Raw genomic sequence first — 17,671 nt, 5'->3', positions numbered from 1 at the left:
AAAAGTCCGTATTAAATTAAAAAGGCGATTAGAATTATTCTATGTAATTGCTTTACAAACTGTGTGCCGGGATAATTTGACGAATTACAATAAACTGTTCAATAAAGAACATTTCGCGAAATTTTTTTTTTTTTTTTTTATAATTTATTTTCCCTTTCCACATCCAAAGTATCATACATTCTCACAAACATTAATTTATGCGCCAAAAAAGATATTTCATAGAATATCAAGCGTAGCTGGAAAAATATTTTACCTACATAAACAAAATTTTTTGAAAGTGTACATGCTATTCAAAAAAGAAGTAAATTTACCTATATAAAACCATATTATTTGAAAGTGTATAAGTGTACATGTCTTAAGCAAATAAACATTGTTCATTATCTTCAAGTAATATCATCTTGTATTCATATGGAAACCATTCTAAAAAGATAAACTGGTAATATATTAACAGTGAAAAGACCGTACACATGATCAGATAGTTTTTCAAATGCTGTTTGAGTCACTTATCAGTAAATAAACTTAACTTGCAATGTTTGAGTCTACATTAATATCGTTAATAATTGTATTATAATTTGTTATCCTTGCTCGAAAGAAAAAGAAACGAGTACGAAAATAACAAGGACAAATTGACAAGTAGGTTCCAGAAATCCAATTACACACAATAAAATTGGCGGCTTAATAAGCATACATAGTTACCTTGCTTAGCTTAACTGCAAGGTTTTTTTATCATTAACATGATATTGATCTAGGGGAGAAAACTCTAACAAATACTTTTCGTTGGAGATTGCAGAGATGCATATCTTCTCTTTTTTGTGTGATGTTTTATCCTTTACCACTAAAAAGTGGCATTTTTTTATTTTTATATTTTCGGTCCATGCATTCATCGAAACTTTTAACTTCACCCAGCATATACATGACAGAAAATACACATTACATACGCATGATGAACAGGTATTTTTACTGTAAAATCTTACATTTTACTAATTGTTTAATATATAATTATTTATAACTCATGGAACAATGTCGGTATCTAGCAAAGTCCATAAAATACAATTAATTACAGTATGTGTTATATTTGATTTGCATACTTCAATAATTCTATCTAACCAAGATGCGTTGCCCAAAAATGTAGAGCCAAATTTACCTATATATGCCAAACAGCAGGTTTATCGATATTTTAGTGTAAAGGGAAACAACTACAACGGCACATAAGGCAAAAAATCAATACCGACAAGAGTTGCGGTTCTCGTATATTTCACGCTCAAAGTTGGGGATGACTGACTGTAATATATTTTTGGGGGGCAATGTATTAATTGTTTTCTGCATAAGATAAGATATTAAGTTATACTTATGTCAAACAGTTCAAATTTGACTATAAAAGGCATCCTCTAGATGTTTAATCGCGTATCAACCTATACGGTAGATATCAACCTATACGGTAGGTATCAACCTATACGGTAGATATATCATAAAGACTGTATTAGTTATTTTTTCTACTATGTTTAAAACCTTTTCCTACATTAAGTAAGATATATCAGTTAAACTGAAGACAAACAGCGCAAATTTGACCACTAAAGTCTTCATTCAGACGTTTAATGGCACATCAACCTATAGGGCAGACCTTTACGGTACGGATCAACCTATACGGTAGATATGCTATAAAGACTATACTAGTTGCTTTTCTGCTTTGTTTAAAACGTTTTCCTACATAAATTAAGATATTTCGTTTAAACGGAAACCATACAGTACCAATTTGGCTATGAGAGTCTTCATCTTAACGTTTTATGGCGTATCAACCTATACGGCAGGTATCAACCTATGCGGTAGATATGCTATAAAGACTATGCTAGTTACTTTTCTGCTATGTTTAAAATGTTTTCCTACATGAATTAAGATATTTCAGTTAAACGGAAGCCAAACATCACCAATTTGGCTATTAAAAGCTTCATCTTAACGTTTTATGAGTATCAACCTATACGGTAGGTATCAACCTATACGGTATATATGCTACGCAGAGCGTATTAGTTATTCTTCTGCCAAGTATACAATGTTTTTGTGCTTTAAGTCAGATATTTCAGCTAAACTGAAGACAAGCAGCGTAAATTTTGCCTCAAAAGTCTTCATCTAGACGTTTTTATGGCTTATCAAAACCCATACGGCAGATATCAACCTTTACGGTAGATATGCTATAAAGACTATGCTGGTTATTTTTTGGGTATGTTTAAAACGCTTTGCTACGTAAATTAAGACATTTCAGTTATACTGAAGACAAACGGGGCAAATTTTGCCACTAAAATCTTCGTCTCGACGTTTTATTGCGTATCAACCTGTACGGGAGGTGTCAACCTTATTTCAGTTTGATATTTAATGTTTAACCATGCCTTCAAAGATTTAACTGTTATCTCCAGTTAGTTTGCGGGTCTTTATAAGCAGATCTATGGAGTTTTTTTCTACCTATCTAAAACAGTATTCATTGTCAGACCATTTATCAAATCATAATAGACATTTTTAACTAACAAAGTACCGCAGAATGGCATGGTGAGCCGAAATAAGGTAGGTAGGCGGAGTCATCCTTATAGGTTGATACGCATCTGCTTAGAAGGTTGATATAAAGATTTATTGGTGAAAGCAAAGCAAATCCAAATAAATCCGGAAGTGAATTTAGTGTCACAAAGAATGAATTTTATCGCAATTAAAATCGATTTAAGTTATATCTGATTCCAAAATTTTCAGAAACAATGACAACATCAATTGAGAATGCTCTTATATCGCAGGTATCATGTGACATGTTTTAATATTCGATATAAATATGTAAAAATAATTTCCTACGGTGCGTATGTCAACTCTACCCGACAAACAAGTCCTTCAAAAGAGAACCAGTACCAGACCGCTAGATGACCCATACATTTCTGTCTAGGGTCTTTGCAGTTTGCAGTTTTATATTTAATGGAGACTTTTGGATTAAATTGCATGGAACATTCTCTCGATCTTATTTTATAAACATTGTATCTTTATCATTGATAATGCATCTTTATCACCATGCATCAGGGGCCTCTGTGGGGCCCGAGTGGTTAAAGTCGCTGACTTCAAATCAGTTGCCCCTCATCAATGTGGGATCGAGCCTCACTCAGGGCGTCAAATTCTTCATGTGAGGAAGCCATCCAGCTGGCTTAGGGAAGGTCGGTGGTTCTACCCAGGTTCCCACTCGTGATGAAATAATGCACGGAGGGGCACCTGGGGTCTTCCTCCACCATCAAAAGCTGGAAAGTCGCCATATGACCTATAATTGTGTCAGTGTGACGTTAAACCCAACAAAAATAAAAAATAAATAAAATTATCCCCATGCATCATCATCTTCAATAATTGCCTGTCTGTATACTAAGAAGTGTTTGCTTGTGAACTGATTCTGATTGAAATACTGTTCATTGCCATTTGTAAAGGATGATTATTTACATCTATATTAGACTAAAAGTCTCTTTGTATACAGTCTAAAAAGACTGATTAAACAAAGTATATAGTAGCATAATCGTTTTTGATGAAAGTAGGTTTTTCTTGTTTGATTGGCAAAATGTCTTTTAATAGAAAGACACAAATTAGTCTGAGAAATGAAATTCTAATATGCTTCCCCTTGTTAAAACACACTTATGCTTAAATGATGTCACATTAACAAGCAATGACGACAATGTTTTTGTTGCGACCTGGACCAAGAAAGAGCGTTACTATATTTTATCTTCTGTTTTAGATTAAGGTCATATAATGAGAATAATGCATGGAGGGGCACCTTGGGTCTTCCTCCACCATTAAAGCTGGAAAGTCGCCATATGACCTATCATGTGTTGGTGCGACGTTAAATAAAAAAAAAAAAAAAAAAAAAATATATATATATATAATGAGAATAGCAAAATTGTGTTTTACTTATATTAATACCCTCAAAATCTGTTATACGTCACCAGTAAAATTAATTTGGGCTATGTCCTTGTGAAATTATTTCGCTGACATATAACCTCTTTTTTGTGTATTAATAACATTAAAACACAATTTTTCAATGCATTATTACTTAAATCGATGAATAGATAATTATACTAAATGCATTTATTTCAAAAACAGAAAATTGTCTTTCTTATTGCTCAAATTCTTGTAAGAATTATAGATTATAGGGAAATTTTGTATAAGCATTATAATTCTTATGCCACTTTACGAAAAATTGTTTCCTTTGAACTAAAAAATTATTTGATGCCTGAAAAAATATGTTTGGAAAGTCTTAGAGACCATTCTATGTCCCTGTAACAGTGTTAAATTTCTATAATAAAATTGCCATCTTTCAGTTTGGACAGTACCATTAACTGTTAAAAGGGGTGCATACCAAAAAGATACTGACTGAATGGCGAACAGTGCAGATCATGATCAGACTGCACTGGCTGCAAAGGCAGAATCAGTCATGTCCAGCATGATAATGGTTAAACACTTAAGCTAATGTGAGCCACTAAATCACCCCAAAATGAATACAAAATAAGTATGTTCTATTTTCTAGGCACCTCCGTCACTCTACTACATCCCAGACTTTATTACACCAGAAGAGGAGTCTTACCTTCTGAAACAAGTGTATGCTGCTCCAAAACCAAAATGGACCCAACTTTCCAACAGAAGGCTACAAAACTGGGGTAAGACAGAAATTTCAAACTTTTTATATACTGTAAACCAGTTTATACATTGTACTCCCACACAATTTAGTTTTGCTACAAATATCCTGATCAAGAATTTTCAGCAGCTGTAACTGTTAATGTCTGCAAATTATTGAGCATGCTTACTTTTTTAACACTTAAATGATGTGTCAGTTTTAATTCTCAGTTATTTCTGTAGGAAGTTCAGTGTGTGCAAAAATTAATATCAGACCAAATTGTAGATAACAAAAAGATAGAAGTGGGTTTGCAGTATTTTTCCTTATTTTAGTGATTTTTGTACATAAATTTTGATCTAGCCAAGCAATTCAATGTTGAAGATGTTTTTATCAAGATAAGTCAGCTCACAAAAAAGGATTTGTGTGCAAACTTGAAATACTTCAAAGACAATGGTGGTTGATATCTTATCAAGTACCAAGCAGTGCATGCAGGTGTTATCTTCAGCAGTTAAGGTTTCAGATTATCTTAGTATGTGAAAACATGCATCAGGCATGTATCAGTTAATTACCGGTATTTGGTTAACGTCCCTGTCATTCTTAACTTAACATAAATATAATTTTCCTTGTTTAAGGAAAGAATTAGAAGGAAATTATTTTCCCTTAAGTGTAATGTAGTCACCGGTAGGTGACGTCGTGAAGCGTGAAACAGTTTGCACGATATTTGCGGTGATTGTATTGTGTAAAGTCATTCAGCTTTGGGTAACTGACCGGTTAACATAGATAATTTTTACATATTACAAATGGAGAGTAAATAATATACAGTGTAACAGTAGTATTCGTGTATGATATAGCTGGTAGAATGTGAAATCATGAATATAAATGTATTATGCTGATGATGTGAACCATGATTATTAATTTTATGATGATAAATATTGATGTATTACTTAACATGACTTCAATAATCAGCCATGTGTATTCATACGGTAACCCAAGTGCTATACTTACAAATTACAAATTGAATTTGAAATGTAAGTTGTGTTGTGCTTTAATTTGATATAGTTAGGTGATGAAGTTGAATTAAGGGAATACACTTGTTAGTTGTTTAGAAAATAATTAAGGCCTCTGTGTGGTTTATCATCTGATTAACCATAGTTCAGAGTTCAGGTGCACTGGAATTGGATTGTAAGAGTGATTAAATATCCAAGCGTCTGAATGATGAATCATGGTAAATGACTGAATCTGACTGTAAACCACAAGAAGGCCTATTGCATATTTTCATCCTAGTAACATGTTCATTGAAATATTATGATAAAGTTTATGCTTAACATCATCTATCCAAGTAGTATTAAACCTGATGTCATGTGGCATTTTGACATCATAATTGGTATCATTTTGTTCCTACACCAGTCGGCATGTCAGCAGTTATTAATTGCAGATTTTATCACTGTTGTTTTCCTTTTTCCTTCTTTGTTTAACTAAAAAACAATCAGATCATATAGAATTTTTAATTTTTTTATCAGTTTGAGATATAAATGTTTAAAGAATGAAAAAATGGTTATGTCTTTCTATAGTTTAAAAAATACTAGTGCATGTGCGATAATGTTACTTTAATTGTCATAGTTGCATCAGATATACTTCTTATTTTGTATTACAGGCAATGAAACATGAAATTGAGATTTGAATGAACTGTCACACATTGTACAGTGTTTTACTTCCACATGTATGAAATTACATATATTGTGAAATCATTTGATTTTGTAAGCATGAAATTTCATGGTTTTTCCCAAAATGGTTATTTCGTATGGGATCTGAATTGAATTTCATGGATTTTCCCTTATCAAGACAAAATGAATTGGGAATTTTTGTTGTTCATTTGGATTTAATTTCATGGATTGTCATGAATCCCCCACGAGTATTACCGTTTTTACAGTATGTTAGACAGATTTGTTTAAACAGATGCTTTTTCTGTTTTTGCAGGGGGTTTGCCACATCCGAAGGGTATGATTCCTGAAGATCTTCCACAGGTATCTCAGTTATGTAAATACTGTGATATCATAAATCTTGTAAAACCAAAAGAAATGCTATACAAAGAACAAGTCACAAGTTCTGTGATATATATATATATATATGCGGTCTGTCTCTTTGGCATGTCTTCAGAGACCATAAAATGAATAATTAGATTCCTAAGCTGAAGAAATGTCAGTTTCTTTCGCCGTTTTTGGTTCCTATGCTTTGGCTCAATGATTTTAGGACATTCTAACATGACCAGCAAATAACCTATACATGTATGTAGAACAAAATCTATCTCAGGTTATTCTACAATAACCCATGCGCGTGCAATGATGTCATCCGATCAAGGTGCATAGCACGGCTGTAAAAAGTTAAGTTACCATTTTTAGCTTGACTATTCGAAGAATAGGTAGAGCTATCCTACTCATCACGGCGTCGGTGTCTGTGTCGGCGTCACACCTTGGTTAAGTTTTTCGTACCAGTCCACTTTTTGACAAAGTCTTTTGAGATAGAGCTTTGAAATTTTCAACACTTGTTTACCATCACCATGTCCAGTTTTAGGCAAGAGTACATAACTCCATCAAGGATTTTGGCTGAATTATGGCCAGGGCCCCCTTTTAACTTCGAAATCTTGGTTAAGTTTTTCGTACCAGTTCACATTTTGTGTAAAGTGTTTGGCATATGGCTTTGAAACTTTAATCACTTGTTTATTATAACAGTCTCTATCTGTAGGCAAGAGGACATAACTCTGTCAACTATTTTGGCAGAATTATGGCCCTTTTTGGTCTTGGAAATTGGTACAAAGTTTGTACAAGTCCTTGTTTTGTCAAAACTATTTGACCTGTGGCTTTGAAACTTTGAGTACTTGTTTATCGTCATGATTTATATTTGTAGGCAAGAGTACATAACTCTGTCAACTATTTTGGCTGAATTATGGCATTTTTTTGACTTGGAAATTGGTTCAGTTTTCGTACAAGTCCATGTTTTGTTAAAACTATTTGACATATTGCTTTGAAACTTTGAATACTTGTTTATCATCATGATTTCCATCTGTAGGCAAGAGTACATAACTCTGTCAAATATTTTGGCTGAATTATGGCCCTTTATGGACTTAGAAATTGGTTTAGTTTTCATACAAGTCAATGTATTGTCAAAGCTGTTTGACATGTTGCTTTGAAACTTTGAACACTTGTTTATCGCCATGATTCCCATCTGTAGGCAAGGATATATAACTCTGTCAACTATTTTGGCTAAATTATGGCCCTTTTTGGACTTGGAAATCGGTTAAGTTTTTTGTACCAGTCTTTATTTTGCCTAACCTGTTTGTCATATGGCTTTGAAACTTTGACCACCTTTTTACCTTCATAGTCTGCTTACCTAGGACAAGGACTTTAGCTCAGCTCAGTTATGGCCTCTGTTTGGACATAGAAATTAGTTAGGTTTCGCATACCATTTGATATTTTGTCTATTAACTGTTTGATATATGGCTTTGGAACTTTGAACACTTGCTGACCAACATGGTCACACATTGCCATATAGTGCAAAACTAAACCAAATCCACAAATGTAGGTACAGTGTTTGTCTTATCTGTTCCTTTTCTTTTGTCTGAAAATCTCAGGTAATATTTTGACCCTATACTTCTGTCAATGTTTTGAATAGTCGAGCACGCTGTCAACAGACAGCTCTTGTTTCTAACTGTTGATACTAGTATGTTGTATTAGAATCGAAATAACAAGTTCCCAAGTGTGATTTATCATAGAATAACTTGTGTTTTTCGTTCTTATGCGAAACAATATATCACTCAGGCCTACGGCCTTCATGATATATTCTTACGCATAAAAACTCAAAACACAAGTTATTCTACCATCATAGTCTGCATATATAGGCAAGACTTCATAACTAGGACATGGACTTTTATCTCAGTTATGACCGTTTTTGATATAGAAATTAGTTTAGTTTTGCATACCATTCCATATATTGTCTAAACTGTTTGATATATGGCTTTTGAAACTTTGAACACTTGCTTACCATCATAGTCACACATTGCCATATAGTGCAAGACTTATCCAAATCTGCAAATGCAGGTACATTGTTTGTCTATCCTTTTTCATGCCCCCAACCATAAAATGGTGGGGGGGGGGTATATAGTGTTACCCCGTCCCTGTGTGTGTTTGTTTGTTTGTGTGTTCGAGAAATGGTGGTGCTCATGTCCGGGCCATAACTTTGACATGCATGGTTCTGATTTCAATATAATTTGACACAAATGATAAGAATGGATAAGACGATATGTCATGCCTAATAACCATTTCACTAGCTCAAAGATCAAGGTCACAGTCCTTTGTTGAACTTAGCTAATTTACACTACATAAGTGGTCTTCGTGTCCGGGCCATAACATTGACATGCATGGTCCGATTTCAAAATAATTTGACACAAATGATAAGCATGGATAGATGATATGTCATGCTCAAAACCATTTCTCTAGCTCAAAGGTCAAGGTCAAAGTCCTTGGTTGAACTTAGCCAGTTTTCACTACATATACAGATTACTGAATTTTCTGATTTTTTTTTGTAAATAAATAGGGCCAAGGGTCCTTCTTTTAATTTGTAAGCAGTACCATGCCTGTGACCTTTCTCATGTTGCCGGGGCATCCGTGTCTGTGCCACATTTCTTTTGTCTTTTGTCTGAAAATCTCTGGTAATATTTTCACCCTATACTTCCATCAAATCTTTGAATAGTTGAGCGCACTGTCAACAGGCAGCTCTTGTTGTATGTTGAACTTTGTCCAGTTTGATAAATTTTGGGTTAGAGTCCTTGCCAGTAACCTTGGAGATACAGACTTGATACTTGTGTGCAACAAGCCCTCTGGTCATGATCAACATTTGTATGAAGTTTCACAGGAATTCTAGCTCAGTACGGCATATGTTCTCCATGACGATTTGATAAAAGACATTGTGTCTGAAATCATTTGTCCTCCACCTCTGATTCATGTGGGGAAGTTGGCAGTTACTTGTGGAGAACAGATTTATACTGGCACAGAATCCAGGAACACTGGTTAAGTTAATTGCCCGCTGTTACATAACTGAAATACTGTTGAAAAATGTTGTTAAAACCAAAACAAACAATAAACAGATCATTGGAATTCTTTGTAGTTGAGACACAAATGGTTTCAAATTTATAGATGAACTTATAAACTGTGAGATTGCTAAGGGGCATGAAGATTTATACAATGTACTTTTGCAGATGAAATCAAAACCTCTCTTGTAACTGTACTAGTATGTGGAAGTTTGAATTTCATCATTTGTTTAATATTCTGCTAATTGATTTTATTATTATCCCCCGACGAAAGTCGGAGGGATATAGTTTTGGCGTTGTCCGTCCGTCCGTCCGTCCGTCCTTCCGTCCGTCCGTCCGGAGCCATATCTAGGAAATGGTTGGGAATATTTATTTAAAACTTCATATACGTGTTCACCACTATGAGTTCTTGCGGCCCGTCAAGTTTCAGTCAGATTGCCCAAGTAACACCAGAGTTATGGCCCTTAGAAGTTTTTAGTATTAACTATATAGGGTACTATAAATATGGCAATTTCTGCATCATAACTTTTGATATATTTGACTTAGAACTATGAAACTTAAACAGAATTTAGATCACCATAATGTGGTTGTGTACACACAATTTCATTCGGATTTATTTTGTAAATTAAGAGTTATAGCCCTTTAATTGTATAAAAATACACATATTTGTACATAACAAACTTACCATTTGGTAGAATTTCATTAAATTTCTTTCATTCTTTTCCATGAACATTTATTGTAAACATGTGAAGTTGTGTACCCACACCTGGTCACCCCCTTACCTTGATCACACACCTCCCGCTGACACCCCCCCCCCCCAAAAAAAAAAAAAAAAAAAAAAAAAAAAAAATTCCTTATTTTAGATTTTTTTCAAACAAACTTCATATACATGTTCACCACTATGAGGTTATGGGGCCCATCAAGTTTAAGACAGATTGCCCAAGTAACACCAGAGTTATGGCCCTTAAAAATTTCTAGTGTTAACTATATAGGGTACTATAGATCTATAGATATGGCAATTTCTGCATCGTAACTTTTGATATATTTGACCTAGAACTATGAAACTTTAACAGAATTTAGAGCACTATAATGTGGTTGTGCACAGACAGTTTTGTACGGATTTCTTTTGTAACTTCAGAGTTATTGCCCTTTAATTGTCTAAAAATCCACATCATTTATTTGTACATAACAAACTTACCATTTGGCAGAATTTCATTAAATTTCTTTCATTCTTTTATATGAACATTTATTATAAACATGTGAAGTTGCGCACCCACACCTGGTCACCCACTTGCCTTGGTCACACCCAGGGTTCTCACTAGCAATTTCAAGTTGCAGTCCTGGGACTCCCAAAGCTGAAAAAGTTGCAGTCCCAACTACTGACTAGACTGACGGACAGACTTAAACGTTTCGTCAAAATACAGGCCTTTATTGTACTGTCAAATTAAGTGTAGGCCGACAGACATTTTGTAAACACAGTTCTTCACATAAATATTGTTAAGGTGTGGTAAAAAGGTAAAGATAAAATAGGTCACATGTAGTCAAACATTAATGTAGGAAAAAATCACCCCTGGACAACACCCCCTCCCCCCACATCCCTGCTGTTTCTGATCTTCCTGGACAAAATCCCCCATTCAAGTTATCAAGTTGGACAAAATCCCCCTTGTGAAAATATCAAGTTGCCCAAAAATTGCTCCTGATAATTTTTTCTTAACCTTTTTATTTCAGAATGGAAACGTATATAAACATACAGTGAAAAGAAAATATATAAACAATTACTACTTTTATTTTAACGTGTCTAAAATACAAGAATGCACAGTATGCCTAAGATCAACATATTAATAAATGCTTCCTCAAATAACATTAGCGATTTTGCAGAAAAATAAAGACCGGCATCGACAGCATCTTAAAATTACTCGGACATTCATAATTAAGCCTAATTATCACTTTCTTAAAAAAGATTCTAAAAAGTTCTTTAAAATTGGTAATTAGTACGTGAGAAAACAATCAAAGTTACTTCGAACACTACGTAATCCGTCGTTAGCAATTAGAAATTGTCACCTATGCAATCACACCGACAATCACATGTATTCAAGTTGATCTGTCTCGCGGTGAAGTGGAAACGGGCAACGCTGATTGGCTATACGCGGCTATCGGTGACAAGCGAGTAACTCCGCCCACATATTTTGCTCCCGAGTCAAACCTTGTGTATTCGCAATTTATGTAAATCAATTAATTTTCACTGCGTCTCACTGCAGAAACGTGCGTCCGGGGACTCCCAAGCTGCAAGAAACACGCGTATACCGGGACCAGTTATGCGTACAGGGACGCCGATTTCGGCGTTTCCGAGAACCCTGCACACCCCCCCCCCCTCCCAACCCCCCTTCCCCCCCCCCCCCAAAAAAAAAATTTTTTTTTTTTTCATTTCTTATTTTAGATTTTTTTCAAACCTTCCAAGTTGTACCATTCCCCCACCTCACTTCGCCACCCAGTCATGCCCACCACTGATCATGCATCCTCTCTCCCCCCGCACCCCCCCCTCTCCCACCAACTTCACCCTTTTACCCTTTTTTTTTTTCATGTTTAATTTTCAATCAATATTTATAATCAACATGTGAAATTTTGTTTCCTCTCCCGTTCCCCTGCACCCCCACCCCCTAAAAAAAATAAATATATACATATATGTATATATACATATATATATTTCCATTCCTTTTTTTTTTTTTTTTAAATGTTCAAACCTTCAACATGTTAAGTTGTGACTGCACAAACCTTGCCCTCAGCCATGTTCAAGATATCTTACCTGTGTTCTCTTAAGGACAACTGTACATGTTAAACAGCAAAACCTGGTGCCAAACCACTCGAAGACAATATTTCGTTCCAGTTAAACTTCAAGCTCATATTTCAATTAACTGCATTTAATTTTAAAAGCTAAGCTTATTACAGTAAGCATATCCCATTCAAAATAAATTCTTTAGTCAGGATCTAAGTATCATACATTTATTATATACTCTTTAATTAAACATTTGTTTTCTGTTAAATTGATTTTGACTAATGAAACTATTTGCTTCTTATTAACATCCTTTCACTTTTTGCCGGATATATATTTTTGCCATTCCTCACCACAAACCCTTTCGGCGGGGGATACCAATTCATCGAATTTGCTTGTTTTTCAGTGGCTTCAAACCTATTCTCAGAAGATTGCTGCACTTGGTTTATTTGAAGATAAAGTACCAAACCATGTTCTTGTGAATGAATACTTACCCGGGCAAGGAATTATGGTAAATATTGATCTGCTGATCTTTTGATCTTTTTCAGAACATCATTTACTTTTAGCCTGCTTAATTTCTAAAATGGACTGGTCCATCATTCAATTTGTGCAATACCATTTATTATTTGAAGGGGTGTTCACCGAATATTTACTGATTGAATAGCGAACAGTGCAGACCATGATCTGCCTGCACAGATCTTGGTCTGCACTGGTTGCAAAAGCAGAATCACTTGCTGCCAGCAGGCTAAAGGTTAAAAGTTGTTTGTTGTGCCACAACCTAGAATTTTAGAGGTGTAAAACTGTGAAGAGGGGAGTAGTGGTCTTATGGTTAAGGTGTTAATCATTCAACCCACGGATCATGGGTTTGAGCTCTACTATGGTCACAACCACATTTTTTCATGATAGCTGAACTGCTTTTCCAGGAAACAGACTTGAAAGTGGTTTCAGTGAGCTTTCATCATTTTCTAGCTAAGATAAATGAGCCGTGCCATGAGAAAACCAACATAGTGGGTTTGCGAACAGCATGGATCCAGACCATCCTGTGCATCCACGCAGTCTGGTCAGGATCCATGCTGTTCGCTTTCAAAGTCTATTGCAATTAAAGAAACTGTTAGCGAACAGCATGGATCCTGACCAGACTGCGCGGATGCGCAGGCTGGTCTTGATCCATGCTGGTCGCAAAGCCACTATGTTGGTTTTCTCATCGCGCAGCTCAAATTAGTATCAATGGAAGTGTAAATGGAAGACATGAATTACAGTTTAAGTTATTTTCATTCACTGTTTGTTTCACCTTTTCCGTGGTAAGGATTTTCCTTGATTTCTCTTGAAAAATAGTACAATTCCATTGATATTATAATTGAGCCATGCCATGAGAAAACCAACATAATGGGTTTGCGACCAGCAAGGATCCAGACCAGCCTGCGCATCCGCGCAGTCTGGTCAGGATCCATGCTGTTTGCTAGTAGTTTCTCCAATTCCAATAGGCTTTAAAAGCGAACAGCATGGAGCCTGACCAGACTGCGCGGATGCGCAGGCTGGTCTGGATCCATGCTGGTCGCAAACCCACTATGTTGGTTTTCTCATGGCATGGCTCAATTATGTCAGTGTAAAAGTCTCTGAGGATGGTTATAGGAAGAGAATACGGGAGAATACTTTGACCTACAGTTGTCAAATCTCATAGGATGATTGCATTTATTCAGAAACCTGGTGCAGATGTTAAGTATTTCCATGTGAGTAAGCATTCTATCTGGCTTGCAGAAGGTCAGTGGTTCTACCCGGGTGCCTGCATGTCCCTGAATTAATGTATGGAGGGGTATCTGTGGCTTTCTCTACGTTTAAAGCATGAAAATTTCCAACATCGTTCACTCTAGTTGAGGTCATAAGATAAAAAACAAATTTTACGTTCATTTTCTTTCTTGTATTATAGCCTCATGAAGATGGACCACTGTATTACCCGACAGTATCAACTATCAGCCTGGGCTCCCATACACTGCTAGATTTCTACCGCCCTATTACAGAAACTCAAGCAGGGGATAACATAAACACTAATACAGAGGTGTTGTAGAATTTTTATTAGCTCACCTGTCACATAGTGACAAGGTGGGCTTTTGTGATCACCCTTCGTCCGTTGTCTGTGCGTCCGTGAATCCGTGCGTGCATCAACAATTTCTTGTCTGCACGATAGTGGTTTCATTTATGATTTTATTTTAACCAAACTTGCACACAACTTGTATCACCATAAGATCTCGATACCTTTCTTGAACTGGCCAGATCCCATTATGGGTTTCAGAGTTATGGCCCCTGAAAGGGCCAAAATTAGCTATTTTGACCTTGTCTGCACAATAGCAGCTTTATTTATGATTTGATTTTTACCAAACTGGCACACAACTTGTATCACCATAAGATCTTGGTTCCTTTCTTGAACTGGCCAGATTCCTTTATGGGTTCCAGAGTTATGGCCCCTGAAAGGGCCGGAATTAGATATTTTGACCTTGTCTGCACAATAGCAGCTTCATTTATGATTTTATTTTAACCAAACTTGCACACAGCTAGGATCACCATAAGATCTTGGTTCCTTTCTTGAACTGGTGAGATTCCTTTAAAGGTTCTAGAGTTATGGCCCCTGAAAGGGCCAAAATTAGCTATTTTGACCTTGTCTGCACAATAGCAGCTTCATTTATGATTTGAATTTAATCAAACTTGCACAAAACTTGTGTCACAATAAGATCTCAGTTCCTTTCTTGAACTGGCAAGATCCCATAATGGGTTCCAGAGTTATGGCCCCTGAAAGGGCCAATATTAGCTATTTTGACCTTGTCTGCACAATAGCAGCTTCATTTATGATTTGATTTTAACCAAACTTGCACACAACTTGTATCACCACAAGGTCTTGGTTCCTTTCTTGAACTGGCCAAATTCCATCATGGGTTCCAGAGTTATGGCCCCTTAAAGGTCCAAAATTGGCTGTTTTGGCTTTTGCAGCCATATAGAGACTTCATTTATGGTTTTATTTGATACAAACTTCCAAAATATCTTCAGCAACAATAAATCTTAGATTCCATGACAAATCAGATCCAATCGTAGGTTCCAGAGTTATTTTATATCTGATTACCTCCCCTGATTGTAATCAAAATGGATTTATATCAGTAAGTACTGATAGGACTTATTTGAAATTTCATAATTGTCATTAGTTGGACTGAGACAATCAGGGTAGATAACTATGGACTGATTTTATGTCAAATTACCTCCCTTTATTTCAAATTAAAATGGGTATATCTCCGTAACTAATGAAGATACTGATCTGAAATTTCATTTATGTCAACAGATTTATTTGGCAGAGCCTTCTTTTGTTCACTTACAATATTTTTTTTTTAATTACTTCCCTTTTACGTTACTATAAATAGCGTATTTTTAGGAACTTTTTTATTATTGGCCGTAGGGAAAAACCGAGACCACTTTTCTGTTGTACAACATGGATGGTGCCTCCAATTTTTAGGTGCATTTTGACATATCTGTACCTTGTAAGAATTGTTTTTTCTTTTTGGTTAAATTTCTTCCCTTTGTTGTTCCTGTCCTTTGGACTTAAATATTTTTACTGAGGACCTTCTTGTCCTCAAGTGCAGTGATAACAGGTGAGCGATATAGGGCAATCATGGTCCTCTTGTTTAAAATTGTTACACTGTCAAACTCAAACAAGTGTTCACGTGTTAAGTAACTGAAAAATAGCTGGCATGCTAGAGAATGATAAAAAGGCGTAATTGTTAATCAGACATACATATCTTAATATATTCAATTCACAGTCAAGAAAAAAGATATATGAAAAAGTCATATCAAATGGCTTTTTAGCACAAAAGACATGAACAAGTTCCCAGAGTTTTAATTATGCCCTCTGAAGACAAAAAGTAGATTAGAAATAAAAGGAATAAGTAGTTGCTTTCTCATGAAAGTATGCTACATTTACATTCAGTGAAATACTGCTTGCTTGAGTATCATTTACTCAATTTGGGCAATTGATGTTGTGTCTGCTGTTGTGTCTGCTGTTTCTTTTATATTCTTTTTGTTTGGATCACTTGAAACCCTGGGCTAAAGTATTCTGCTCATACCTTTGTGACCTTGAGCAATATGTGTTTACTGTATATGTATTTACAAATTATTTTAATCCTTTAGCCTACTACAGTTCTAAAATGGACTGGTCCATCGGTGAATTTGGACAGTGCCAATTATTATTAGAAGGGGCGTTCACTGAAATTTACTGACTGAATAGCGAACAGTGCAGACCATGATCAGTGTGCATGCAAAGGCAGAATCACTTGCCACCAGCAGGCTAAAGGTTAAGGTGTTATGTTTACATAATTTTGTTTCATTTTAATTGTTAAAAACTGTTGTAATTTTCAGACTTCAAAGACGTCATTTGAAGATCGGTACTTGTGTTCCATGTTGTTACAGCCGAGAAGTTTGATCCTTGTAAGGGACGATATGTATAAAGTCAATCTACATGGTATCGCCGAGAGAAAGGAAGATACCATCACTGACAGTGTTGTGAATTTGTGTAAATGTGACGGTGTTAAGATTGGTGATAAATTAGAACGAACTACAAGAGTATCATTGACTATTAGATACGTTCCTAAAATACTGAAAGCAAAATTGTTTCTTGGAAAGAAAAGATGATAATGATCTGAGATGTTTATAATGATAGTTTTTGTTTTCTTTCTTTTTAACTGTTTATTTTTTAAATTTGTTAAAAATAAAGCCATTTACTTTAGTTTTGAACTTGCTTTTATCATGTAAGTCCATTATAATTATAAGACCATAGTACATAAATTTCAGTATACACACGTATATACAGTTCAGATGTCTTTTTCAGTCATACTATCATAGCATTTGGTTTAATGTTTTTCAAAAATTTATCAAAATACAACGCATAACACATGATTTCACAGGTATGGATTTTCCCTTGAAAGTAGAATAACACTAGATATAAATCATTAGAAAATTTTTATCAAGAAATATTCCGATAACAACATAGATGTGCATAATTTCATACAAGAACATAAGTATATATGCCCTATCATACTGAAATTAATGTATCTTTTTTTTAAAAAATGTAGAAATTTCATATTTATCTGTTAAACAGATTGTGATGTCATAATAAAGATCGCAACATTATGCAGGTCAATTTTTGCTTAAGTCACCAAAAAGA

General features: G+C 35.1%; 1 protein-coding gene across 1 annotated transcript; it reads left to right on the top strand.

Moving 5' to 3' along the window:
- Positions 1-2,628: 2,628 nt before the first annotated feature.
- Positions 2,629-17,637, top strand: LOC123535121 (alpha-ketoglutarate-dependent dioxygenase alkB homolog 6-like). The gene is made up of 6 exons (XM_053549966.1): positions 2,629-2,774; positions 4,532-4,661; positions 6,596-6,642; positions 12,878-12,982; positions 14,399-14,527; positions 16,867-17,637. The coding sequence occupies exons 1-6, from the start codon at positions 2,739-2,741 to the stop codon at positions 17,137-17,139; spliced, it is 720 nt and encodes a 239-aa protein (XP_053405941.1). The 5' UTR covers positions 2,629-2,738; the 3' UTR covers positions 17,140-17,637.
- The last annotated feature ends 34 nt before the right edge of the window (positions 17,638-17,671 follow it).

This window comes from Mercenaria mercenaria, chromosome 1 (genome assembly GCF_021730395.1).
Source record: "Mercenaria mercenaria strain notata chromosome 1, MADL_Memer_1, whole genome shotgun sequence".
Taxonomy (NCBI): domain Eukaryota; kingdom Metazoa; phylum Mollusca; class Bivalvia; order Venerida; family Veneridae; genus Mercenaria; species Mercenaria mercenaria.
This window is presented reverse-complemented; position numbering and strand designations above follow the sequence as displayed.